General features: G+C 36.2%; 2 protein-coding genes across 4 annotated transcripts; both read right to left on the bottom strand.

Moving 5' to 3' along the window:
* Positions 1-19,292: 19,292 nt before the first annotated feature.
* On the bottom strand, positions 19,293-22,127 carry LOC116766116 (splicing factor YJU2). The gene is made up of 5 exons (XM_032655789.2): positions 21,933-22,127; positions 21,524-21,736; positions 21,232-21,406; positions 20,400-20,577; positions 19,293-19,710 (listed from the first exon to the last, which is right to left on the bottom strand). Exons 1-5 carry the CDS (start codon positions 21,954-21,956, stop codon positions 19,389-19,391), a joined length of 912 nt encoding a protein of 303 aa, XP_032511680.1. The 5' UTR covers positions 21,957-22,127; the 3' UTR covers positions 19,293-19,388.
* Positions 22,128-22,395: 268 nt separating this feature from the next.
* Positions 22,396-27,754, bottom strand: LOC116766415 (trichohyalin-like). Of its 3 annotated transcripts, none has more exons than XM_061523007.1 (21): positions 27,548-27,752; positions 27,226-27,368; positions 27,082-27,138; positions 26,962-27,006; positions 26,755-26,887; positions 26,636-26,689; positions 26,268-26,575; positions 25,636-25,840; positions 25,436-25,566; positions 25,230-25,360; positions 24,986-25,139; positions 24,734-24,916; positions 24,550-24,665; positions 24,244-24,479; positions 24,035-24,171; positions 23,739-23,857; positions 23,542-23,659; positions 23,270-23,401; positions 23,044-23,151; positions 22,601-22,809; positions 22,396-22,510 (listed from the first exon to the last, which is right to left on the bottom strand). In XM_061523007.1, the coding sequence occupies exons 1-21, from the start codon at positions 27,579-27,581 to the stop codon at positions 22,492-22,494; spliced, it is 2,772 nt and encodes a 923-aa protein (XP_061378991.1). In that variant the 5' UTR covers positions 27,582-27,752; the 3' UTR covers positions 22,396-22,491. The 3 variants fall into 3 exon arrangements, with proteins under 3 accessions (XP_061378991.1, XP_032512145.2, XP_061378992.1); XM_032656254.2 differs by having other exon boundaries at positions 26,268-26,554; positions 27,548-27,751; XM_061523008.1 differs by lacking the exon at positions 23,044-23,151 and having other exon boundaries at positions 27,548-27,754.
* Positions 27,755-27,815: the final 61 nt, after the last annotated feature.

Genomic DNA, 27,815 nt, shown 5'->3' with positions numbered 1-27,815 from the left:
TCTGGGAATGACGATTTTATTGTATTGTTCGAATATTTTTAAATTTGAAACAAATATTGGCACCGTTAAATATAAACCTAAGATATTAATACAGCTTTTGGCCGCGTGACTCCGATTTAACGTATAGTTATTCGCATAATATGCAACATACAATACTATTTATCGTCATTATGTGTTGTAACTGTTATCCAACTCTTATTTTCCTTCCTTCAAATGGCCGGAAGTCGCCGATCACACGCGGCACGCCAGGAGTCGCTCGCTATGTTGACAATAATATTGATTATAATCTTCTCATGGAATTAGTTATTCGAATGTCGTGTGCGAGCTGTAAAATGTTTGAGGATGCCAAATCCGATCGTGGAAGTGTTCAAATAAGATATTTAAAAATCAAATGAGACGAAGAATTAAGTTTATATTCAAGTAATGTGAGTGCCATGACTGACAGACCTACAATCGAGTAATGTTCTGCCTATTATTAACTTAAGTGTGCACCTAGAGGCAAGATGTCTTTCAAGATATAAGGATACCTATGTTCAATAAACGTTATTTTTATCAAGCCTTTTCTAAACACGTCATTAGTATTACGACAGATCTGCGTCTATAATTAAATTGTATGTTATTTTTATGTCAGAGGATGCAGGACTGTTTAATAATCTTTATAACCTCACTCAGTTTAACTTCTCTAACATTTAACAATATTGATATAATTAAACCAGCAACAGGATACAAAATGCGATTAGACAAGTTCCACTGTATATTGTTGTATGTGTGTATTGCATTATACTCTGTAAAATATGTTATAATTTGCTTACAAAGAATCAGGTTTTTACGGTGATCACATAACACAAAGTCGGTAAAAAATACAAAACAAGGAAGTTATTTATTGAAGTTTATGTTACATATTCCATTTATTTTGCAGAAATAGTTTACTTTATACAAATATAGAAAAAAATACATCGTCTGAAACACATGTCGATTGCACGCCATGTGTACGGGTTCATTAATCTAATAGTTAATACATAACGAGCTCATGTAAGACAATTCGGTAACTGGCGAAGTTGACCGTGAACCCTTTACTTGTCTCCATCAGGCTTAATATTTCGGCAGATGCTCGCCAGCGCGTCTGATAAAGCCCGTATAATTTCCGTGTTTAGATTAGCCAATGGAATCGTAATCCTGCTCGGCTTCGTGGCGCTGTACTCAAATTAAAAATATTTGCTGAAAATACTAGCGATTTATATAAACATTGTTGCATAATACAGTGTCGTGGCAGCACGACCGTGCCGGGGCCGATTGTAAACGACCGCGGCCCAATTGAGACATGTCTGGTTATGGCCTTTTGTCCGATCGATCTTCAGTTGCTCCCACGAGCGATTGTCAAAGTGCGACCGGGTTAGTGATCAAAGGTGAAGCTTTGAACATTATGGAAGGATTGGACAGGCAAATCAAGAAATACCGGCCGGCAACATCTCGATCGGGCCGATCCAGCAATTGTCCTACGACATATATAACCAGTTTTTATCGTTTCGTCGAATGCCCTCTATTTAAGGAACACCCGTTGTGTTTGAGCCCCCGAGTCCTGGGGCCCGCTCTTTCTTTACGCTAACTTGTACATTTTGGAACGACCTCGTTTTGAGCTCTTGTGAGTGGAAAAGTTATTATCAATACCCGAAACACATGCTTAAATTTAAAAATTAACTTATAAATTAAATTTAAACCGTTTGGTAGTGGAGAAACTTTATTATGAAATAAATATTACAGATGTATGATCGAAGCTGAGACGGAATAAAAATCATATGGCGATGGTACTATTGAATAAAATGACTAGAAAATGGTGTAACCCGTAAGAGCATAGATATCAATAGAAGCCACGAAGACAGGAGCCGCGAGGAAACTTGTGCTCGAACCCGTGTAGACACGAACAGAGACCACTAACATGTGGTGACAACCTCAAACCGTCACATAATAAACTCGAACCAAATGCTCAGTCCTTAACTGAGTCTCATGTAGTGACAGTCAATAGATGATTATCTTTTTAAATGCTGGTTACTATTGTATCAAAGTATTGCGTCTTTATCTACAGACATAAAAACTCATAACTACCAAAAATTGTATCAATAAATCCTAGAATATAATACTTCGCCAAGAAAATTGATAGTGGTCCATCGTTAGATGAATTAGATTAAAAAAAATATAATGGTGTGTTGCCATAATTTAATTTTAGGTGTTAGTAAATGGTACAGCATATTATTTAATTAAAAATCGAAGTTCCCCAACTACCTCCTAACCGCCTCGATCTCCGATTTTACGGTATTTTAACGGCTTTATGCATACTGACTGACCAAAACCTGAAGTGACCGGAGTGATCCATGCGCGACTATACGATTAGTATCACCTAGCCTATAAAAGTGCTATTTGAAGTTTTTTTTCGCAGTATAAGAATCTCGAACATTAAAATTTATTATAAGATGGTTAAAAACTATGGAATTTTGAATTCTAGTTTTTAGTGAGAATATCTAACATTATTTTTTCAGCGTAAATTGTAAAGCTTCGAGTGTCGGAACACGTCATTTATATAGTTGCCTTGAGTGAGGGCGAATGCCAATGACTCGCGGGCCTTGACTGTTGTAGACAGAATTGGGGCCTCAATGCGTTGTTGTTCTGCGTTCAGAACATTACAAACAAATAAAATTAAACCACTAGAAGTATTCAATGAACATTAATTTCGAATTTACTGTAATTTTAGACTTCAGACTAAATTGTGCAGATATATTCGCGTACTTCCATTGAATTAATAATTACGACAATTAAAATATATATATAGAGGTGTAAATTTGAATGTTACTTTGTATTGGATTATCCCTTCTTCCAAACTGAAGTACATTATATATATTTCCGTAAAAGCTTGCATTTAACTATAAAGATGTACCTACAACAACTACCGATGGAACTACGCAATAATTCTGTTTGAATAAATAATACATAACTATACGAACTAGATTCAACTAAAAGGCGAGTCATTAAGTTACATGTCAGTAATACCTGTTGAATGACAGTCATTAACTAAGTGTGAATTTAACCGGGAACCATTTTACTTGAGGGTTAGTTACGAAGCCTTTTCATCTTATGTTATAATAGTTTGGTGGCTTCTGTCGCCTGGCATAAACTGCTTTAACATGGCCGATTATAGTACTGTAGTCAACCGGGAGTTTCGAGAAGAATTTGGGAATTACCCCTTTCACTGAAAACACTGAAGTTGATTTCTGAACACCCTAACATATCAACAAATAGTTCGCATTCTCGTTATTAAATTACATGGTAGTTGTTTGTGTTACCGGTATCGAATAATACATTATTTGTTTTAATTGAGCTATTATTTTACCACACTGCTTTGAAACCTTTTTTGTATTGAAATCGAGGAACAGTAAACTTCCTGATCAATTGTCGTCATATTTAGTATAAGGCTGCTAATTCTATTGGTCTTTTGGAATGTTAACAAATGTCTAAAATTATTGATGGACATATTGATTTGGCGAGAATTTGGGTTACATTTGAGTTTTTGGTCATAATAATGGTGTTGTAACAATGGTTTATATATAAAATAAATTATCTTGAATTTTTTTTAATTCTAATGCTATTCATCTTCTTAGTAAATCGTTCATGTCACTGGCATTCAAGCTTTGAAAAAAGTAGCCACTTAGTATTGATTGATTTAATAAAATGAATACAGTTACAACGCAAGACTCGATAAAATAATAGTAAAAAGTGTTCTATAAAGAGTATGGTTTGGTTCCACAATAGCAAAGATGGTATAAATCAGAATACAGTTGAGAACGCCTTCGTGACGGAATGTAAAAGTCACCTGCTTCGACAAACGGCCATAGAGATAAAGATGAGCAAAAAATTACGATTGTATTTAAAGAATTTAAGAAACTTCAGAAGGTAATCAATTAAAAGCTTTTATGCTATCAATAACAACTACAGGATTAACTCTCAAGGATTCAATTATTGAAGATATTTTCCCAAGAATATTTTAACTTTCATTTTTATTTCATATGAATATTTATTTTATGTCTCGTGGACATGATGTCTTTTAGTAAACTGAAAAAAAATCGCTGTTTTTAAATTCAATTAAAAAATAAACTGTATAAATTATGACAGTTTCTCGGTCAGTCACTCAGGAGCTTCAAGATAAGAGTAGACGACAAGACTCGGTGATGGATGTGATAATATTGAATTAGAAATGGAGTTGATCGAACTAAAAAACGGGGATAGCTTAGACAAGCACTATTTCCTGCTGGAGAGGGGCCGGAGTCAGTTCGCACGACCCGGCAATGAGTTTTAATTGAGTGCGCAGGAAGCTGCGGCCACGGTCGCTGCCTAGGGTGACCTCCGCTGGTCTCTGTCAGCACGCAATACATATACCACGGACACAAAAACATTTATGTTTTATATTCATATGTACTTATTCAGGAATACGCATTTTGCCTTCTCTGACATAAAAAGGCACTTCCATATTAATAAATATAAATTGAAACGCTCTGAATTTTTTGAAAATCTCTCAATAGTGTATGTTCGAACTAACATGAAAGGAAATATAGTTACTTGGACTGTACTTTCACGATCAATGGATATACATTTTCAATTAACACCTCCACTCTGTACTGTTAAAAGACACTGCGGAAAGGTGCCTGACATTTGAACAGACCGCTGGCCCACTTGTTGAAGTTGAATAACAAAAACTCGTATAACATTCCCCGAGCGCATCGTCACACCCGACTAATACAATTATAGCGATTACATTACGTGTCTGCTGTAGAGATCAGCTGATGTGAAAACGTAACATCCGGTTAAAGATGATTGCCTACTGGGGAAATAATTGTTATATCACGTTCGCCTTTTTGGACGCGACCCTTTTTGGTTGGCGAATTACTTTTAAAAGAAGTTTTCCAGAAATCGAGTTGCTTTTTGGCAAGCGGCAACATTGTTGTGCAAAGTAATAAACAATTACATATCTAAATAAAATTCTCGGAATTTAGATAATGTCTTAATACAAACATCGAAACGAGTTGTAACCTTTGAATTTAGATAAAGAATTTTAACAGCGTCATTAAGGCAGGTATGTGCGGTGATAGCGCATCATATTTCGAGAGTGAAATATTTCAACACTTTCAAAGAGGCATTTATCTGGTAAATATTTTCAAAGAATGTTATAATCCTAAGAAAATCTCTCATACAGTCAAGTCACGATCTAGTTTCCATCTATATTTATCATACTGTTACCGACAAAATCATCGATACCTCATATAAATAATTCTATCGATAAACTTAACGACGACTTTCCAAAAATGAACGCGAGATGTATACAGTATATATGTATATATTAGTGCTGATAACATTCGAACAAGTCAAATGGTAATTCTAAGGGCGGTATTGTGTTGCGTAAACACAATTAAGAGGCATTCCGGGGAACGTTCTCGGTTCACATATATCCTTGTTAGTTATGGCTGCTAACAGAGCGACCGACCCGCCGCAGCCCGCCGCAGCCCGCCCGGTCTCGTTTGTTAAACTAATGGCGAAAAGAATGCCGCCTTCTAACAGGTCGGGTTCGAGCGATTCGCACGCACGAAATACGTTATATACGAGTCCGATTTGATTGCGGTTATTATTCAATGTCATTCAAGTCGATGCGACTCACAGATTACTCACGATCTAAATTTATCACCTGCATAGTGATTTCAGTAACGTATTTTGGTATCAGAGGCACATTCTGTTCGTGAGGTGGCCTATCGGCAGGTTATGGGCTAATAAATATTGAGTTTGTTAGCAATAGCGCCATGTGTAAGTTCTTCGCGGGGGAATCTCGTTCCATGTGTAGCCCACGCGACACGCACACCAAAAAATGAAACTATAAAAAAACGTCCGAGACCGGCGTGAGAAACACGACACGTGGCTCAGCTCATTCATGCATTTGATTCATAAACATGCGTTGATCTGGTTGTATTCGCTCATCAGCTATGCACTAATACTATATGCTGTGGTTCACATACACCCGTCCGACTCGACGATTCATATAATGGCTCGTCGCACGGCCTTGGCTTGCTGGGATGAACTAACTTATACAATGTATGAAAATGAAGGACATTATCTTACGTCAGCTTAAAGAGTTCTCGTCAAATAACTATCAACTAGTATCAATTAAATAACTGTCAGTTACTGGATGACTACAATTAGTCCGGTTCAATAATGTTATCAGAATTGGGTTTTGCATAAAAATGTATGAGACAGATGTCATTAGAGTGTAAAATGGTGTTTTGTTAGCAAGTGAATGTTTTGCGAGGTCATCACTGGATCCTCGTAAATCGTGGTCGAACAGTGTCGGTGGTTATTTTTGAAATTGCCTGTTCGGTATGTGTTTAGGTGGGATGTGATAATTGCAGGAGGCGCCCGCGCCGTAAGCCGACACCGACTATGGGATTACAAAGCTCGGAGGCCCGGGACCGCGGGCCGGGGCTGCGGGCCGGGGGAGGACTCTCATCACGCCTCGTTACATGTGGAATTTATAAAATACCCACAATACATGCATAAAGTCTACATTTAACCGGTTTGTGAGTATGCAAACTGTCAATTCTCTGTAGTCTCTCAGAGCGATCATTTGAATGGAATTCTTGAGTGCTAAGAGCGTGATATCCACATGGTGTTTATATTAACCGAAGGTTATTCAAGTCTGAGTCCCTCAAGTCATGCTGATATTTCTCGCGGCGACTGAGCTAAGACGGTCCAAAATGTTTCGTTGGGAATCGAACCGCGTCCGATTAAAAGGTTGTGTTATCCAATAATGATAACAAAGCTATTATGGCAACTATGAATAATGATTTGTTATTTTGAATTACCATAATACTTTTTTCTCTATCAGTTTAAAGCGGCCGCTGGTACCTGCCACGCTGAGGGTGCAGAATTCCTTGAATGGGCGTCATGGTTTTTTTTATCGGCCCAACAAAGAACTCTAATATCTGTGTGATAGCTATGAAAATTGTTAAAATGTAGTGAAAGTGATATTATAAAAAAAAGCATTTGTAATGCATACCTTGCATCGTATTATTAAGGTGTGTATTCGTCTGTGTCGACGTGCGGGAAGGTGGACGAAGGCAGATTCAATCACCGAGGCGCCATCGAGGGTGGGTCCAGCGTCGTGAGAAACCGTAAACACTTACCCTCTTTATCTGATCTTTTTTCCCCGGCCGGGTCCGGTCAATTAATGGATTGCTCCGTTACTTGGTTTATTTTTGGTGCAGCATTAGAAAACGACGCACAAAGGTTTGACAGCTCAGCTCTTATGATAACGAAGCATTCATGAAGGAATGCTATCGAGGTTTTAGAAATAATTAATTCCGAAGAAGTTTCGTTCTCATTAAGAGAAGTCGGGTATCAGAGTATAATTAAAATGTTATTTTATACAAGTAATAATGTGTTGTATCAGTCACTTTAATTAGTTTCTTTCTGTAATGACCTAAATTCAATGAGCTTCAAGAAATTTGTTTGAAATGGCTACATCACGTGTTTAAAGTTCTCGGGAGTTTATCAATCGGGCTGGCTGTGAGCGCTTTAGAATTGAAGACAAATATTTGTGGGTAGTTTTGGAGCGGGTGTGTCGCCGCACATGTGCGCATAAAAAACTGTGTGCCGTAGTGTTGGCTGCGTGTTGACAGTGCACATAGCAGCGGCGAACCGAGCGACCACCCCATTACTTAAACAACATAAATATTGTCATCATCATCGAGCATTAAACAAATACAGTCGGGAATGAGGCAAACAGAGTAATTATACGGATCTTAAAGTATGTGGCGGAAACCTAACGAGAGCTAGGTACGATATGGATGTGTGGGAATGGCTTATCAGCAGGAAGCCTTTTCCTTTCTTAATAAATATTTAGTCTGAAAAGGATGGAGACGTGAGAAGCGCCCCGGGACGACAATGGTAACGGCGGCTAAGTCTCTGATTAGATATCATCCCTGGGAAGTGACAACAAATATAATGTCAAATTCGCCCCACATTCCACGGAGCTCGACACTTGACATGTGGATTACATTGATTTACAGCGGTTTTAATGTTGTTAGGAATCCTGGGATTATTTGTAGATTGTATTACAGGGAAATAATATCTAATTACTATACACAACAAATTGTCAACTACAACAATCATAAGGATTTGAAGATATTCAATAAGTCTATGTGTGTATTTATAAAGACGGACAGGTTAGAGACATCATTACCCAGCTAGGCCTTATTAGTTATTGAACTCTAACCGAGACCGAGGGTCATGTGTGGTTTAAGGAATGGAAGCGCCGCGGGTAGAATGTGTGTAAATTAGTATCGATGCCACAAAAACTTTAATGACAATATTTATTTACAAAGCCAGTCTATAACGGAACAACGAACATCGATAAATACACATTTCTTGTGATTCTCACAGCTCGTCGCTTCGGCTATCCTGAGCCTCATTCCATTGGGCAGGTCTCCTCCTCCGACACGCCGGAGTCCTCATAGCGCCGTCTCTCTCACAAACTTTGAATATAACCGCCCCGGAGGTTTCCGAGAATGAAGCGAGTGGCATTTTTTAGTTCGTATTATAATTTGATCGGGAAATATTTATGGAAAGGGTGGCCGAAGTCGTCGGACGGGTCAATTATCAGTTTCGGTGAGCCCTGAAAGCGCTATGGGTGGTTATCCGAAGGTACTCGATTTTAAGGAATTTATTGGACGTAGATAGCCGATACGGATGGCATTTCACGCGACCTCACCCTCGCACTGACTTAACGCTATTGTTTAAGACTTGATATATTTATAGCATGACTCTCGAGAATAGTATTTTTATTACTTAGTGAGCATGACAAAAATAATATTAATAAAAGCAATTTGAAATAAAGAATTCAATTGAAATTATAAAACATTATACTATATTGATACAGGATAGGAAAAAAAGGATAAATCCTCTCTCATCAAATTCGTAGCACGAGTGCTACACCCGCTACGGATGTCGTAGCCACAATGAGGAACTGACGGTCCAGTTGAAGGAGTAGCATCAGTCCTCCACAGAATGTGAAACATAAACCCATTGATAATATTAAAGTCATCCATGGGTACGTGCGAGTGTTAGCGACACTACGCCGTTAATAATACACGAGACGTTTATTATCGTCTCTGCTAATTTGCGGGGAGGGCGGTGTTTCCGGAGCATGTGCGAGACAATGAATGGGGCGTTAATAGCGATGAATGAACTCGGGAACACATGTCCTGACCAGGACAGCCGACCTACCCCCCGGGTACGCTGGACACGTGGCCCGACTTATGCAAAACACTGCATTTCGGAGAAGTCGAAACAAAAGTCCAATACGTGAGTGTATTGCTCGTCAGTCGTCGCTTATTCTTAGATTCCGAATACCGTTAACATTCGTATTTCCGACATTTTTTTTAGTTTGAGTTATGGGTACTCATATATAATGTTCGCCTTAACAATGTGTACGATCTGTGAGATCTGTTCATGGTAAAGATCGGTTACTCTCGATGCCTTTGCATCATGATTTTGTACACAAATATATCTATTATCTGATACGAAAAACTCTTTACGTGATTCAAAACCAAGTCCCCGATAATATATTCACGTACCAGTATATGGCTGAGATGTTTACTAAATAGAAGCCAACTTAGCTCCTGTTAACTTTTACTTGCAGCTTTTACTTGCTTTTTTTGCTTGTGCACTTCGATGGAAAGTAGTCTGAGCAGTCTCCGAGCGACCACGTCTATAGAGACTATGGCGATCTCACAGCAATTAGAGATCCACATATTAAAACTATTCAGTTCATTGTATTGCCAAACGTTAGACTTCTTTAGTGCAGATGTAACAAAAGTTTAAAACCTGTTTGTAGCGCGCACACGAGCAACTCACTTTTGTGATGTCACTTTGTTTACAAGACGTCGGTTCTAAGGATATATTTTCCATCGCAAGCGACTTCCTGTTACATTCCAGCTACGTTTCAATACGTATAACGAGATGTACCTGCTTCAGGTAATCGTCGATTCGCTCGCTTCAACCGTTATTCATTTGTTGTCAAGGCGACGCGCCGGCGCCAGACGCTTTCGTTCTATTGTGTGAGAGCTTACCATTCTTAACTTTTACATCCGTGAAAAACCACCGAACATAACAGGAGTACCCGGAATCTGTTCCCGGCCAGAGCTTCGCTGGTTTCGCTTCTCAGTTATGGACTGGTATCATTTATTTGTCTGCATTACGCCGTGACTTATCGATATCGGCCGGATGTGTCGGTTGTGACGGCGGCGTCTCTTATCGTCGAACGTCTAACCGTTCTAAATGTGTGCTAAAATTACACCGATCTGATTATTTCGAGACCGATCAAGCGACCCGCATTCATTTAGTGACGTCTTAATTACAAACAATTAACTCGGATGCGATATGGAGAGGACAAACAATGGTCACGTGTTGGGAATTCGCCACAATTGCCCCGTGAACCGCCATAACCATAACCATAAGGGGGTTTATGTATTCGATGGGGTCCTATATGACGTGATTATTATGTTACATTAATATTATTACGTCTGTTTACTTGACATACAAACGCCCGCATGGATTGTGTAACAGCTGATTACAAAAACGTTGACGCTAGTATATATGAGGTGTGACCGTTTCTACTGGATTATTGTATAGGAAGTAAGATTTGAATGCAACTGAAGTGTTGTCCGATGACATTCAGGCGATGCTTCATCTGGGAACATGCAAAACTAAACTCATTAAGAAGAAGAACATTGTTTTACGAATGAATCTATTTTACAGAATGCAATGTGAAATGTAAGATTGATGTTTGATCCGTCAGCTGTCAGTGTCAAGTCGCCTGTACGTATCATATCTACGTGTAATGCTTATTGCATACACCTATTAGGTTCCTAGTTCCCATGGCGCATTTCCCATGCAGTTATCAACGGTCCAGAGGTCACTAGTTCTGATAAGCGATCGCCTTCATTGTGAACACACATGATATCACTATACACCGAGCGATTCCCACTGGACCGACATTCGATTCGGTTCTGAGATATCATGTTTCGTTGAAATCGTTGTACTAGTTTTGTAACTTCTACGATAATTACGAACACAGTTTCACTTATTTAGATAAGGTTGTATTGGTCACGTTATATGAACGAAGTGTGATGCGGCTTACAATGTAATAATTAAAAATAAATTAAGTATGTCGATGCTAAAACCTACTGAAAGGTACGAGTTTTATTTGGAAATATACCATACAAATATAGTCTTGTATTACTTGAGATAAATGAGAACATACGGATGTCATGCTGTGACTCTGTGTGGAAACAAACGAAGTGTTTGAAATGCTTAGTTGAAAATATTTTTGAATTCAAACAAGAGTAGACAAGAGATGCGTTCTCCCATGAGATGCGCACGCGCATAAGAACACGTAGCATTAAATTTGAAACAGCATTCCCGTCGATCCGAAGGTATACAATAAAGTATCGCATTATAACTCCTACAAATATAAAAGACTAGCCTGTATCAAAACATAGCTAAAGATTAGTAGTGTCGTGTATGAAGAAGTCTCAGCACTCCAGTTTAGATGCGTTCGGTTATGTTTATATGATACAGCGTTTGTTTTTGTTATGCATTAAATAGATGTAGGCGAATGGAATTTGTTGTAAGTAATGCGTTCCTTGCGGGGGGTCAGACGACGCCGAACATTTTGTCGATGCGAGAAATTATGGGAACGGAATAAAAATTAATGGTCGATGTTTATGTACAAGAAAAAAAATACTTAAAAAAAATTATGATATGGATGAAGAAGACTTTGATGCTTGAAGTTGAACAGGCTGAAGGACGAACGTGGGAGTCGCGACCACTAATAGATGTTTTAAAAGTTATTACTATTGTATTGTCAGTTTGTGTAGAACACAATACAAGCCTCGCTACAATGGATCGCTGCATTTTGTTGCAATTGAAATTGTTTTTGCATGAGTTTATTGTGTTTCGTTCGAAATGCTTTTGTAAGTGATTTATTGTGTCAATCTAAAGTGTGTCAGTGGGCTTACAAATGTGCTGTTATATAAATTAAACACATATATGAAATTAAATAACAAGAAGGCACGTTTTGAGAATCATGCTGAGTAGTATTCATTATAATAGGAATTACTAGAATTGCAAGCAATAATTTATATACAGACCACATATAATTCTTGAATATTCGAGATTTGACCTTAATTAATTTCCAGATTTGACTTTTTATTCTAATCTTATGCCGTATAACATTCCCGACCTTAACAATACTTAACGCTCCTAACCGACTGGATGTAGATCGCTGAAGATCCACAGGTTCGCCACCTCACACCCCCAGGATGAGTTGGTCCTTTTTAAAAGGGTCTTCTTGGAAGTATCGCTCGGAGGCTGGCGCTCGACCGTTGTAGCGCGGCTAGTTTTGATCTTATTGTTAATGGGACGCCACATTTTTTCGAACTCGGTAAAAACATATAGTCGCTGCCCAGCGGAAACGTTACGGACCCCTGTGAAATAACGTAGGTATATACGTTCTACGAAGGTGTTATTTTAATCGTAGGTCGGCTTTTGTTGTTCAGGAATTTAGATAGCCTGTCATAGTTTTAATGGACGGTGCCACTGACGTTCCATAAATCTGATAACCCCGGCACAAACAAAGGTTTCACAATTCACACAAAGAAATGCACACAGACCCATGTGGTAATGATATGTTTACAGATTTGATGGACGTGTTTAGAAATAAACAAGATGAGTGCAGCTCTTCTGTTGTATATTGAAAAATAATTACACATGTATGAGCATACACTATACATACAGCCTTTCCCACTATACCGCTCTAATACTTAGACTACTTCTCTTCTACACTCGATCTCTTCGAGTCGACTGTTCATCCCATGAGCCTGCTTAAAACTTTTAAATAAACATTGCCTATTTTCATCTTTGTTCGTTTCTTTAGATCACTTGTCCTAGGGTCATACAATTTGATAATCGCGACGAATCACTTTTGTTCATTGATCCGTTGCATGTTTTGTAATAATTTATAATATATAATGAACCACATGTTATAGAGCTTCCAATTAAATTCCAACGGGGAGTCGTGCATCTATATCTTATGTGGCAAATAAACAGAACACTATAAAAGCAGCGGAGTCATAGCCGTGGTATTAATATGTCTTAGTTCTATTAAAGTAAATTCCCATCAAAATCGGGTTATGGAAACGTATTGTGCCATTTATGGAACGATCGTAAGCTGTGGGACTTTGTATGGCACAGAATTAAAGCACTTCAACTGGCACATTCATTCATGCTATGCGGGAACTTTATTATGAAATATTATAATTAGTAGGTTAGCCCTAAGTAAAAAAACATTACAATATACATTTACGGTTCATTGCTCTGATATCCAATACGATTTTTAATTATATCTAGCTTGCCAATTTAAACTTTTATAGCCGATGATGCTTGAATTAAAAACTATAAGTCGTTAGAAAATTACTTTAAATATGCATATATCAGATAATCAACAAAGAATAATCTTATAAACAGGTATCAGAATATGTGTAACCAGCTAATTCGTCGGTTTTAATTTGAAAGATACCGATTTTTAGTCGGTCGGAGGGAATCACCTCCCTAAAATCTAAAGGATCGTAAGATGCCTGTGTGCGTTAAGGAATTTTGAGGTCCAATTACTGAGCCGGCCTCCATTAACAACTTTATTTATAATGGGATGAATAAGTCGCGGCTTTTAATCAATCATGTGGGTTACAAGCATCCGGCTCAGCGACTGTTCAGCCGAGTCACTAGGCATATCATTTGTCCTTAATTATATTTTTATTATCGATTCAAAATGATTTTGTATATTTCACCGGTCAGGGGGATGTTCGGTTGGTTGTAATATGGCTAAGAATAAATGAAGATTGTGCTAAAAGGCTACCATTATCGGCTCATCGAGGCTCGAGTGCCACCCGACCACGCACGCACTCATCCAAAAAACACCCTGGGACGTAATATAATATTTCCCAAGCCTTTTATTTATTAGAAGAACACCGAGATGGCGAAGGCCGGCGCCGCAACACCATCGCTTCCCAGAATCGAGATGAACGTGTCGCCTGGAGGCCGTTACGTTTTCAAAAAAAATATATTTATGTTAACGAAAAAATCGGGAACAATATTTTTACGAAACGACATAAGATATGAGCGTGTTGTCTGTGTAAAGATATACAGATATTCTCAAAATTGTGTTCCGTCTGATGTAACATTCACAAATAGATACCTTAAAAAAATTAATGAATATTACACAGTAATATAGGATTATTTTGTTAGCATCTAAGCATAACTTAAAATATATACATTTATATAGAAAAGACATCGCATTAATACGACCTGCTATAATTCTCTCTTAACCGAATACTCTTTCCAATCAATTAATTCCATATTGAGAGGCCAGGTACCGCGACCGGCGGCTTAACAAAAACTGATAATACTTTAAGATATTTAACTTTCTGATATGTCTATGAGATGAGTGTAACGATAATTATAGTATTTGAAAACATCATTATCCTGCGGAGCAAGTAATTTATCGTGTTATTAAAAATAATTATAATTTAATCCTTAATTTTATTACAAATATAATTTCTACCTGTCTTGATAAATTTTATTTTAATTTGTTTCTGTATTAGACGCTTTTGATATTAAAAAAATAAAGATCATAAAGACCAACAATGTCACCTGTTCGAGAATTCTTTAAGCATTATGTGAATGTCACCTTTAGAAATGAAGGGAACGGCAAAAAGAGAGGTGCGTTATAATTTTGGAAATCGGATTTAATGGTATCGTTGACGCAATAAGACTTTGTTATCTGTAATGTGACCTTGACAAATGGTATATTTGTAAAAAAATGTCTCTGAACATAATACAGAGGAGTTACATTTTAGTTTTAAGTATTTGATATAACACATGATAATCATATATTCGGTAAAGGAATTCTAAATTGTATTTCTAGAAACTTATTAATACGAACCTGAAGTGAAAATTCCCAAATGTAGAAATTATCGTCATTACGGAAAGAAAGGTTTACAAGTGCACTATAGAAAATATTCTATTCCATTCCTTCAAAGGAGTCAGGACCATAACGTGTCTTCATAACTGTGTACCGCTTTAAAGTATGACCAGCAGTGCTCAAAATATATTTGTTAAATGTAGGTACTGGAAATTATTTACAATTAACATCACATACCTTACCATGACTTGGACACACATATTATAGCAAGTCAAATCGTAAGGATCCCTCCTTGTGTGTATTGTGTCTAAACGTCCAAGTGTGTATTGTGTGTGTGTGTGTGTGTGTGTGTGTGTGTGTGTGTGTGTGTGTGTATTGTATCTAAACGTCTAAACGTCACAACGTCGATTTCTAGTCTACTATTGAACTTGAAATAATTAATTAATTAGTTGTGGTAGACTATCGATTGTAGCTATGTCATAATGTATTACAAATTTAGGTTTAGGATTTGATATTGACACCCTCCATCTGTTTCAGACATCAAGGTCGCTAAAGCTTTTGGAAAATACTTTCCAGACAGAGTCTTATATTAACAAGTCATCTGTTTATAAGTTTATAAGACCATATTATCATAACAGTAGAAAATAATTGTGATTCTATATTAGCTTAAAACTTTTGATTGAAAAAAAAAACTAATTACCTATCCAAATATTATAAGTGCGAAAGTGACTTTGTCTGGTTGTGTTTAAAGTTTTTACTACTCACGAATAAAATGCATTGTATTGATTCCAACTATCATGATGTTATGAGTCGTGAAGAAGTACACAGCACTTTTTGCGCGTTGATTGACCGCCACGCGAACGAACGCAAGCCGGTACTAAATCATTGGATGTGTAATGGTGTTTCCCGACTTATTAAATGTTAATATACCCTATTAATTATAGAAAAATATCTGTATTTACTATCCACTTTCAATTAAATAAGGTCATATTGAAGAAATTCTTTATTTATATCAAAGTTAATAACAATAAAGAGAAACAATATGGTTTCTCAAAAGTAGTGTAGACAGCTGTCGAGGGCATTGTACAACTTAATTATATGTAGCGTAGTAGGGGTCAAGGAACATGGTCGGTTTTTTGTGAAAATTTCAGCTTTTACCAAAAATGAGAAACTTGAAATACTATGCAGCAAAATAAGCATCATTAGACTTTGTTTATTAAGTTTCTACTTTGCCGAAACTATTCTGAGAGAGCACATTCATTCAGAATTAATATTCTTAATGAGTCCATTTTGTACCTTTTTGTTTCTCATATATATTATGACCTTGCTGGACCTGCCAAAGATTGTTTTGTTTTTTCATTCGGTCGAATATCGCCCAAGTTAGGTAGACAGTAGCTCCAGAAGATCAATGTTTCCGTGGAGAAATAATAGGAAAATAATCAATAATTTTAAATTAAAATAAGAAGAAACTAGGAACATAAGACACAAATTTGTTTTCGTTTCTTTAAAAAATTCTTCGACTATTTTTTTTAGAACATGTTACACAAAATGGATTCTAGGTTTTTTTCTCTCTTAATAATTAACCTATATATGTATGCCTTATGTAGAAATAGTAATATTCATTTCATTGCATAGTGGTTTTGAGAATCTTTCCATTACATTTTATTCAATATGGTTAGGTTTTACTATGTCAAGACTATAATTTTTTACACCCACAGATAAATATGTCACCACAACATCAGCATTATGAATTTGTAAGCTCGACTTCAATGAGTCCAAAGTAAGTTTATGGTAACTGGCTGGTTTAGAGCGACAACACACAATCCTTCTCCGCGTCACAGTTCTACAGATAGAATATGATGTATTAGATAAGGAGCTTTTTAGAGACCGTACGTTTCTCTTATGCATTGTTTCGACTATGCATTTCCGTTTAAAAGTTCAATTGGACGCCAAAAGAGGGTTAACGAACTGCGACAGAAAGAAAAGGGGTTCTAAAGGAAAAATTATCGGTCTCTTTCCATTTCTGGAATCGTGGTCCTGCTTTACTCTGACAGCATTGTGTTGCTAGACCTGGAGGCAGAATTGTATTATTAGCTGTTACTGGTTGCTATGCGTCATTTGTTATAAAGTATGAAATTTTAAAATAGTACAGGTTCAGCAAAGAAACCAGGCCTTTAAGATCAGAAATCCTTGTACCAATAAGGGCAGTTTTAAAGAAAAAAATTAAACCAACTTCAGGATTTTTATGGCGATGAACTTCAGAGTGCACTAAGCCCGTTTTATAGAACAGGATACCTAACAAATCCTAGAAGAGGAAATGGTATGATAAGAAAGTTATAATAAAAGAGGCCACATTGATTAAAAGATCATCTGTGAAAAGATACTACTACCCGGACCGATCAGCCTATGTGAGAATTGGAATTAAAAGGCAGAAGAGTACACAATGGATTACAAGTTAAATTTAAGTCAATTGTATAATTTTTAAAATTCAGTAAACCAGTGAAGTAACTTGTAGAATTCCAGAAGTAGGTTTAGTGATAAGTGTTTTTTAAGTGTTCAATTTAGCACTTAACAGAATATATTTTTGAAACTATTCCGCGAGTCTTTTAAGACCATAAAGTATATATATTATATTGTTTAAATAAAAACAATTTTCAATTGAAGAGGCCAAGGAATATACTAACGGGGATCAACGAGAAAAACATATCTTAAATTAAATAATAACAATACAATAAACGAAATACGTCAAATATCCGCTATCGAAGGTCAGGCGAATGTCGAGTTGACATTTTTAAATTTGATTACAAGCAAGACCTATTTAATTTATGAATTCTGTATTTCCGGTTATGTACGTATATAATATATTTAATTGAATTTTGTTACTTCAACTTACGATTTGAATAAACGGCTATAAACGTGTTAGGGCGTTCACCACCTACCAGGTAGAATGATATTCAAGCCAGTCTATATTACAAATAACAGGGAATATGAAATACTGAAAACACGAACACAGAACAACTCCAATACTTATCTTTCCCGAAACATTAAATACTTTAATTAGATTTACTTTTTGGATCTGTTGAGGTTATTATCAAGTAGGTATGTGAATTGTAAACTAGAATTGTCCGTTAAATTTGTAATGTGTCAGTGAGTTTGTTTATTAGCACTTATATTCTGACATTTTTCATTCACGTCAATAGTTACAAGAAAAGTCAGGTTGTTTTAAACCAAAAAATTTGGATGTCAAGAGACAAGAATCATACTAAAAAAACCGTTAATGAAAAATATATAACAGGTCTTTTATTATACTGCCGCGATTTATTCTCTATTAGATCGATAAATAAATGTTTGCCTCCAAAATACACATGCCGATAACGGATTTGCAGTCACGAGACTCACGCCAAACTAAGGATAAATTTAAAATTCAATGCATTTCAAGGTTATTGTTTGCTATTTTGAAGAACAGTGCGTAATTATTTAAATGTAATAAGTAATTCTTAACTCTATTTTTGTGTTTGCCTGTATTGGTTGTAAGACTCGTTGTTTAAAGTATTTATTAGCTTATAAGTTGATCACAATAGATAATACATATGTTTAGAGAACACAAACAAGATCCTCATCAGCGGTAGGGTTACACTATACCGTGGACTTGTTATAAAAACGTCAAAATTCCACGAATATATAATTTAAACCTCATGCTACTCCTTGTTCTCATCTATGAACTATTTCATCCAGAATTAAGGATCATGTGAAGTTTTTATAACGATTACGTTTTGTAATATAAGTAAATTACTTCTTACATGTCTGTCAAAACACAAAATCCTTTCGGGTGTTACTATAGTCACAATACATCTGAACTGATGGCGTTTAGCTTATAAATATTGTTTCCATCACACTTACCGTACAATTCATTATCTTTTAGGCTTTATAACAGTTTAAAACCGACAATAACCTACAATAAAGAAAAAAAGACAGATAAAGAAATGTCAACTATGACATTTTTAGTGTTACCAATACCTTTATAAATATTTCATCAATTTCTTTTTTTTTATAATCTGTTTAAAGATGTATAAATAATAAAATTTTAAAAACAAATATAATTACTAGTTCCTAAAACAGAAACATTATTTTTAACTTAACTGTCATCAGTCGTGTTCACAACAAACGAAACTATCTTGATACAACTATAATGGGTTAAAAAATTTAAAGGAAAAAGCTCATGTTTACTGATGTAAAAATGGTTTTAATATCCACCACATCTAGTTACTGTTAAATTAAATTATTATTATCGTTCTCCCAGTCTCTAACAATACATTTCCTAGTCGCTGTCACTTCCTGAATAACTTGCTAGTAATGCCAGCCCGGTGGCTTTGGCACTTGATTCCTTCTCTTCCTTCTTGGCTGTCTGAGTTGTATCACTACTGGCTCCGTCCATTCTCTTTGTTTTGACCAGGTTAGACAGTGGTTTCCTGGTGACTCCGAGGCTCCTCTTCCAGGCTTCATTCTTTTTGTGGTCCGTCACCCTGCTCGAAGGTTCATCTATTTTAATGTTTTTTGTCTTGGGTCCGTCTTCTTCCAACTCTTCTACGATCTCTTCGCTCACGATCTTGTGCTTCAGACCGCTGTTGAACTTTATTGATCTGAAAAATTTTATATAACAATGAGAAAAACAATTTAAGGTCATTAGGAAATTAGGTTTTGTTCAATACATATAATATTTTAAACTATTCTTTTTCCTTTGTTTCTTTTCAGAGACCTTTTAGGTTTGATTCCTTAACATTTAATAATATATTTTTTATCTATGTACATTTTCAATTATCAAGATATTTAATAAACCTACACTCTCTTAAGTCTCATTTCAACTCACCTACAGCTGGGGACTTATAAGTCTGTTAGTCCATATCCAGATATGGCCCTGTTAGTTTCACACAATGCCTAAGTTATACCCACGTTAGTATTTAATTGACAGAATGAATTTTAATGGACTTGCTATTCCTATAATTTGAGGATGACATGTAACAAATGTACTGATGCATTACGTGACAAAGACTATATTTCACTGGCATGTGATTCTGAGTCCACGCAGACGAAATTTCAGGCAGAAACCAATATAAACTACATCAAGTAATAGACTTGCAAAGTTTTGTTTATGGTTCAATGTTCACACTTACAATTGGTACAAAACACTATTTCTCACTGTCAAGGGCACATCATTCATTCTTAAACTATTGAAAACCATGTCTATTTAACCGAATCTATTTCCAATGATATCAATGTGTCCAGAATATATAAAACTATGTAGAATATGTATATTAATATTGGTCCATACTTAATGAAGTCATCGTCTTCTCTCTCTTCCCTGGCTCGTCTCTCCTCTGCCGTCTCTCCCTGGTACTGTTTCAACATCCCCTCATAGTCCACGGTCCTCTGTCTCCTGTTCAACTCCTTGAGCTCCTCGAGACTCTCCAATCTCTCTATCTCCTGTTTAGATTGTTCTGTTCTGTATTCTGAATAAGAATGTTTAAATATTAAATTAATACAAAGTTACATTAATACATTTTTCGTTCATTCACATGAACTGGTATAAAATCAGAAGCAAATAGATAAGAATTATATACCGACCACATCAACTAAGTTATAAGGGCAGTAATTCCCATTCATCACACTTGTGCCACACAAAACAATACCAATAATATCAACATCAACAAGATTTGAGCAAATTTATAAACCTATTGCATTGAATATTAAACAAACTTAATATTTTATTATGAACAGGTAAAAAAATATTCTTCTTTACATAACATTTTTAAATGAGAAACAGAGACTTTAACAATAAGTGTTATATAATGAATGCACAGTATATTCAATTCATCATTAACATTAGTATTTAAGTCAAATATGTTATAATAACAGGTTAACTTATTCCAAACTGTATATGATCGGTCAAGTGTACCATTTATATTTCCATGTATATTTTCCACTGTTTCCGGTCTATACTTGTGTTGTTGTGTGTTTACGGTATAGCCGTAACAATGTATAAACATTTTATCATAATCATGGCCAGCTTACTGAATAATTTTAATGTACTTTCTCATATAGAATTATTATTATATGCATATTTATTTGTATAATAAAGCACATTCTATTCTATTCTGGAATACCTAAGAGTTTCATGGGATTGTTGGCTTCTTCTTCCTTTTGTTCGTCTTCCTCTTTCTTGGCCTGTTCCTCTGCCAGTTTCAAGGCCATAAAGTTCCTGGTAGCGCCGGCTTCTATCTCATAGTCTGTGTTCTTTGGGTCGGTCTTGAATGATATCTCTTGTAAACATCGGGTGCACTGTAGTTGATAGATTTAACACTAAGTATATTTGTTCATATAATATGTGATTATTTAATTTAATAATAAAATGTTCATTTTGGCCCAATCATAAGACAAACAGTACAGTATACATACCTTTATATAAAATCTGTATATTCTAATACCAAGATAATCTTCATTTTCAACGTCTTCTTTCCGAGCATTAAATTTTTTTCCTTTATAAATATATTCTCCACAAGTAGCACATCTCATGTTGAAAGGAGCCATCAGTCTTACCGTATATTGGCGATTTTTAGCCAATTTCATACGTGGGATTTTTGAGGGATCGAAATCCGGGGGATAGTATTTCTAAAACACGAAGTTAGAAAGGATGATCCATGAATTAGAAACCATTTCACAATCTCATATTAATTTACACAAAATGTGCCCATTCCGTAATAAAAGTATTACTAATTTTATGTATTTATTTGTAAATATAACTACCGATAAAACATTGTTTTGTTATTTCTACGCATAAGAAAATATTGAATTTATTAATACTTACGTTTAGAACTTTCCGTTCAGACATTTTGTGTTATTGATTCACACTATGATAAAATAATAATTAAATATAAATTAATATCAATCTATAATTCTTAACCACTTTTCCTAACTTATAATTTTCTGTTACAAAGCGTATCTAGCATTAATTTCACTTTTCACATCTTTATCTTCATATATTAAATTGAATGACGTTCACAGAGCTTGACTATTGACAACAGACCATTAATGCTTAAGTATGAGATTCAACTTCTAGTTAATTGAGGCAAATTAAAGATATTTTAACATTTGCATTACATTTCTGTAAAAATGCTACTATGAGGGCGATCCTTATTTATATAGCTTTTGTTTTGACTCAAAAGTAGAAATTTCAAAATTGGTGACATTTTTTTATGTTTAGCATATTACGAAATAAATTTATCTTTTAATAAGAGGCATTTTGGACTTCTAAAATCTTTTATTACAAACAATAATCACAAAAACAATATAAATTTGACTAAAACTTTAACCCACTTGACAAAAAATCAACATGTTCCACGTCTCCGCAAAATTTTTATCCGAAATTAAAAGAAAAGAAATTTCCTGAAAATAAAACAAATAAGGATCATAAATATTATTATTGTTTAAAACTATTATAAAATGGACTAATATGTAAAAATGATACAAACTGACCGTTCCTTTCTGATCCCTCCAGCTGCCAGCTCGTGTTCTAGTGCCGCTATTTTCTCCTCATGCCGCGTGCGTTGAGCCTGCGCCCGTCGCTGTTGCTCCTCCAGCGCCAGCACAATCTTTTCCAGGCGGTGGATTTGCTGTTGTTTGTTCTCTAACGTGCTAAACAGCTCTTGAATCTCGTCCGCCTTTTCTGCTATCTGCTTGTTCACCTCAAATTTGATATAGGATATTAAACTAAGAAGAATATTTGAATGATTTAATTCCATCAAAGACTTGGCAAAAGTAAAAGAAACATTCCGGACGAGATAAAACGCGTGAATAATCGCATTTAGAACTGAAACTGGGGTTAATTAATGTTTTGATTAAAAATATTGGTATATGTGTATTTTGCTACTTAATAATATAAAAAAAATCCTTAAATAATTAAAAATAAAGCGCCTCACTTCGTCAACTATCCTCATTCGATGCTCTAAATCTTGCTGTAGTCCAGCGAGCTCCCGGCTCTGCTCGGTCTCTTTGTTTTTAAGCAAATTGATCAACTCTTCGCGAACCTGTGCGGTTATTAAAAAAATAAATAAATAAATGAAAACCAAGACCAAGTTGAAGAAAATTGTGTCTTTCATGATAAACTGTGCTGTCGTGAACCGATTTCCAAGTAAAGGAAGTCACCTTAATGACTTTTGTCTGAGCACGTGACGTTTTGTCCTGGTGTTCTAGTTGCTGCTCCTTCTGTGCCAAGACTTCCGACAGTTCATCGTTGCGGTGGACTGCGTCCAAGAGGTTCATCTTGAGGTTCATAATCTTTGAATTTTAAAATTAGATGAAATTAGCATTCCAAGTTTTAATTTGGATGTATATCTATTATGTTCGCAAATATTCCCTACATCGTATAATTCTTCTGAACTAACGGTCTTGCTAAAAAATAAATAAATAACTTTTACCTCCTGCTGTAAGTCTTCATAACTGATGCCGTTAGGTGCTTCCTTACAGTTGGCCACTGCACGGTTATGCGCTTGTATGTCTCTGACAAACTGTTCATATTGAATGACCTTCTGTTCACTGGAACAGTCATTTTACCGTAACGTTAAGATCTACATGTAAAAGAACGAACTTTATTAATTTTGGCAGCTTTGTTTACTTTAGCTTGATACTCTTAGTTAAATCTCGTATTTGTGTTTGCATTTTTGATAATATTTCTTCCTTATTGAGTAACTCGGCAGATAATTTTTGTTGTAATCCTATTTTATCGTCGGATTCCTGCAAGTCAATGTGTTAGGCGTTAGGCGGATATTTTCCGGAGACATAAAGCTATCCATATGACATCACCTTTATCGATAATACTGTAAAAGCTATCGGGTATATAAGACTGAAAGAAAATCAACTAGTAAAGTTAAAATTTAAGTAAGTAACGATCGTATTAAAATAATTAGTTACAGCAATTTTTGAAAGGCTCTCCAAAAAGCGTATCTTCTCTCTCTTGCAAGCCGTGATCTCGTCTTCAGTCATCCGTAGTGTGTCTTTAGTTGCTTGTAATTCCGCCCATAAATCCATTTCTCTTTCCGTTGGCAAGTCTTTAAACACATATGTCATAAATAAATATCACTCGTTAAATAAAAATCTGATATTGTATTTATTATCTGTACCTGGATTTGGTTTACTGTTTTCCAGATCAGTTATTTTGGATTTCAATTCCTCGTTGCAATGTTTGCTTTCGCCGAGGAGGGATTGAAGATTTTGGTTTTCTTCAAGCAGAGTCTGTGTCGATATTTTATTTTCTTCAGCAGTAAACGTCATATCCTTTATTCTTTGATTCAGTTCCTGAACGTCCGTTTTGTGCTGAGCTGTCATTGTTTGTATTTGATCCTTAAGTTGATTCACTCTGAAGCAAAAGATATCTTTAAATAGACGTCCAAGTTGTGGGCGCACATGAACGTTATTTTTTGTCTCACTCTATTTGCAGAGCGTCACGTTGTTGCGCCAAATGGTTACTAGCTACTTCTCCAGTTTTTAAAGTTTCTTTTAACTTCCTCGCTCTGGCCTCAAAATGTACTTCTCGTTGTCTGATCTGTAAGGCAAAAAAAAAATTAGTAAAATTGTCCAAAGTCCAGTTAAACTGTTTTTCATTTATATTACCTTGTCCTCTGAAGATTTAACAGTTTCTGTCAGACTGATTATGCTGGCGTCTGCCTCCCGAAGCTGTCGGTCCATTTTCGAAATTCGCAAACGCATCTGGCGCAGTTGCGTTTCGGCGCTTGCCAACTTGTCTTTCACTGCCGTTTTGGCAATCCGCTCCTCTTCTAATTCACTACGTAGATCCTGAACAAAACAAATAAAACCATTACGTAACACCTATTCTTTTGACCGAACATCTATCAGTCGACTCACCTCTAGAGCCTTATTCATTTCCGGGTCGACGCGTGGTTCATGAATTTCCTCCACGACTACAGACCGGTTTTCAAGATCTTGACGTAGTCTTGCGACTTCTCGAACTAAAGACTCTCCAACTGTTACAAGTGTTGAACGTTCATTGCAAGCTCGTCTGTTAGAAAGTGAACGGTAGGCTTATTTAGAAATTCGTAGATTTGTTTCAAAAACAATAGCCAAGTAATAGATGTTATGTTTGAAATACTTTAACAACAGCGTTACAGTATTCACGGCCTCATCAGCTTTGGACTTCAACTCTCGTAGAGTTTCGCATAAATGGAGGCCCTGGTTATTGTAAGCAGAAATTCGGTCCATAACATCCTCGTTCAGAATTTCCTGACACAAATAGAAATATAACATCGCATTAATCATAAGTTTCAAGAGTATGAGATCTTGCAGGACATTACTAACCTTTTTTTCGACTAAATCTTTAATCCAATCAATCAGCTCTTGACGTGCTGTAAATGCCTGGAGACATAGTTCCGCAAAATATCCGGGAATGTTCAACACTTTCGTTTCCACTTCTCCCAATGCGTTTTCATCTGATCGTGATTTTTACAAACAAGATATTAATATGAAAGGGTTTCACTTCAATGTAACTCGTGTCTGACCTATAGCGACAGTAGTGTTGATGAGCTCCACGGTGCCTTCGTTGAAGGAAGAGGCGGCGGCGTCTCGGCACAGTTGCGTCACCTCCTCAGGCGCCCAGTCCGCCACGTTAAACACCACCAGCTCTCCTTCCACTCCGACTGGCTGCTCTCCCGGCAGCTTAGGGCGCAGATCACGCAAGGTTTCGAAAAGTTCTAGCACGGCTTGCTGAACAAATTATCTCGGTTTTAAATGATCTTAGTAAGAAGCCAACGTGTTGATCATTTATGAGCCATGTAATATAATGAACTAAAAATAAAATTAATAAGTTAGAATTTAAGGATGTGTCATTTATCATAATGCATATACAGTTGCTCTATTTATTTAAGTGTATTTTTTGCGATCTTCGAAGCTGTTTGAAATGAATTTGAATTATCTGCTTATCTTGTTATATATTATTGCTTCAATCTGTATGTAATGCTGCCAGGCACCGTTCATTGTTTAAAAAAATATCTAAAACGACAATATAGGACATTCGCTATCTCAACATAATTCATTATATAAATGTTAGATTCAAAGATTCGAGTAAAAACCGTCGTAGGATTTTGTGACAGTTTTCTGTGATTAATGAGTTTTTGTACAACAGTTGCCATACTTGTTTCAGGTCGAGTTCCTTTTTCAAGCGGTGGAATTGCTTCCGCTTGGTGGAGTAGGCTACTATAAGATCGTCGCCGTTCGTTGCTTGCGAGCTGGGGGTTGAAGGGCGAGGTTGCAGTGTGGGTGTTTTGACTCGCGGTGCACTCTTCTGTGGGGTGCTGGGACGGCTGCGAGGAGTTGGGAGCCGCGGAGTCGGTACTTGGCGGGGAGTTTGCGGTCGACTCGTTGAGCTCCGCGGGGTCTGCGGACGACTGAACACCGGCGTGGGGGGACGCCGCTTGCTCTCTTCGATGGGAGTTTTATTCTCTTTTACTTCAAAAATGGCTTTTGTGGAAATACCGATAATATATTACAAGTAATGTTTACCTGTTTCCACTGATTCCACGTAAGCTCCAGGGTTTACCTCCATGTGTTGTATGTCTGGGAAATATTCAATAAAATGTGAAATAACATTTTTTTTACTTACTGTTACATAAAATACGCACCTAGTGTTTCGATAGTGTTTAGAAATGGTTCATTGACTTCTTCATTTAAACACAACACCTTCTCGTTTGTTATATTCTCAGATATGACAGATCCAGGGTCTTTTATGTAAGAACTGTCTTGTTTTATACCAGCCTGCAATTTTTGACTTTGAATTATATCAAGTATAAAAAAACTCTGACAAATAAATTTACATTTATCTTTCCTACCTCACAGTCGGGTTCCAAAAACTGATTCTCAGTATTCCTATTTATCTGAAATCGAACCAATCAATTAATCAACATCTAGCCACCGTCTAATAATTTTTTAAGATAGAAATGACTACAAACTTTAATTTCGGTTTTGGATTCGGATCTCTGTCCATTGCGTGAAAACGTAGTTTTTATCTGAGGGAAGAAATATACATGTACAGTACATTTCTAATCTCAAATTTAACCAAGTTTGGGATTGCAGATACTATGACTTTGATATACTTTTGATGAAACAGGTGACGTCGTTCTTGTCGGAGACGTTCGTTGGGGTGTTGGCAAGGATAAGTTCCTATTGGAGGCGTTCCTCGCGGCTCGTGCAGCTGACGCCGCCGTGGGTCGTGGAGTCACCCGGGGACATGATGTATCTGATAGGATAATCATCAATATTGATCTCAAACTTAACTACGCGCTGTCAAATCTTTTCTCATCTCATATTTTTATTCATAAACAACCATTCCATATCTGTCTCAATAATATAATAAAACTCACAACACTCACACCAGCGAGTAACGGCCATATATCTTTATATCAAAATAGTACTTACAGGACTTGTCTCTTAACGATTTGGTAGTTGTCATTATTTCAAAAACACTGAACAATTGGAAGATGCGAAGGTGTAATACCTTTTATTTCTAATAACTATGAAGCATGGATTGAATCGTAAAACTTGAACATTCTACAATTTTGATGACATTTAATATGGTCTGCTGTGATTTGAAATGCTTCTCATTTTAAAACTAACGAAATATATTTTAACGGCCATTACTTTAGTCGGGTGTTTTTTAATTATCTGTGACATAGCTTTAAACTCT

The sequence above is a fragment of the Danaus plexippus genome, chromosome 15 (assembly GCF_018135715.1).
Source record: "Danaus plexippus chromosome 15, MEX_DaPlex, whole genome shotgun sequence".
Taxonomy (NCBI): Eukaryota; Metazoa; Arthropoda; class Insecta; order Lepidoptera; family Nymphalidae; genus Danaus; species Danaus plexippus.
This window is presented reverse-complemented; position numbering and strand designations above follow the sequence as displayed.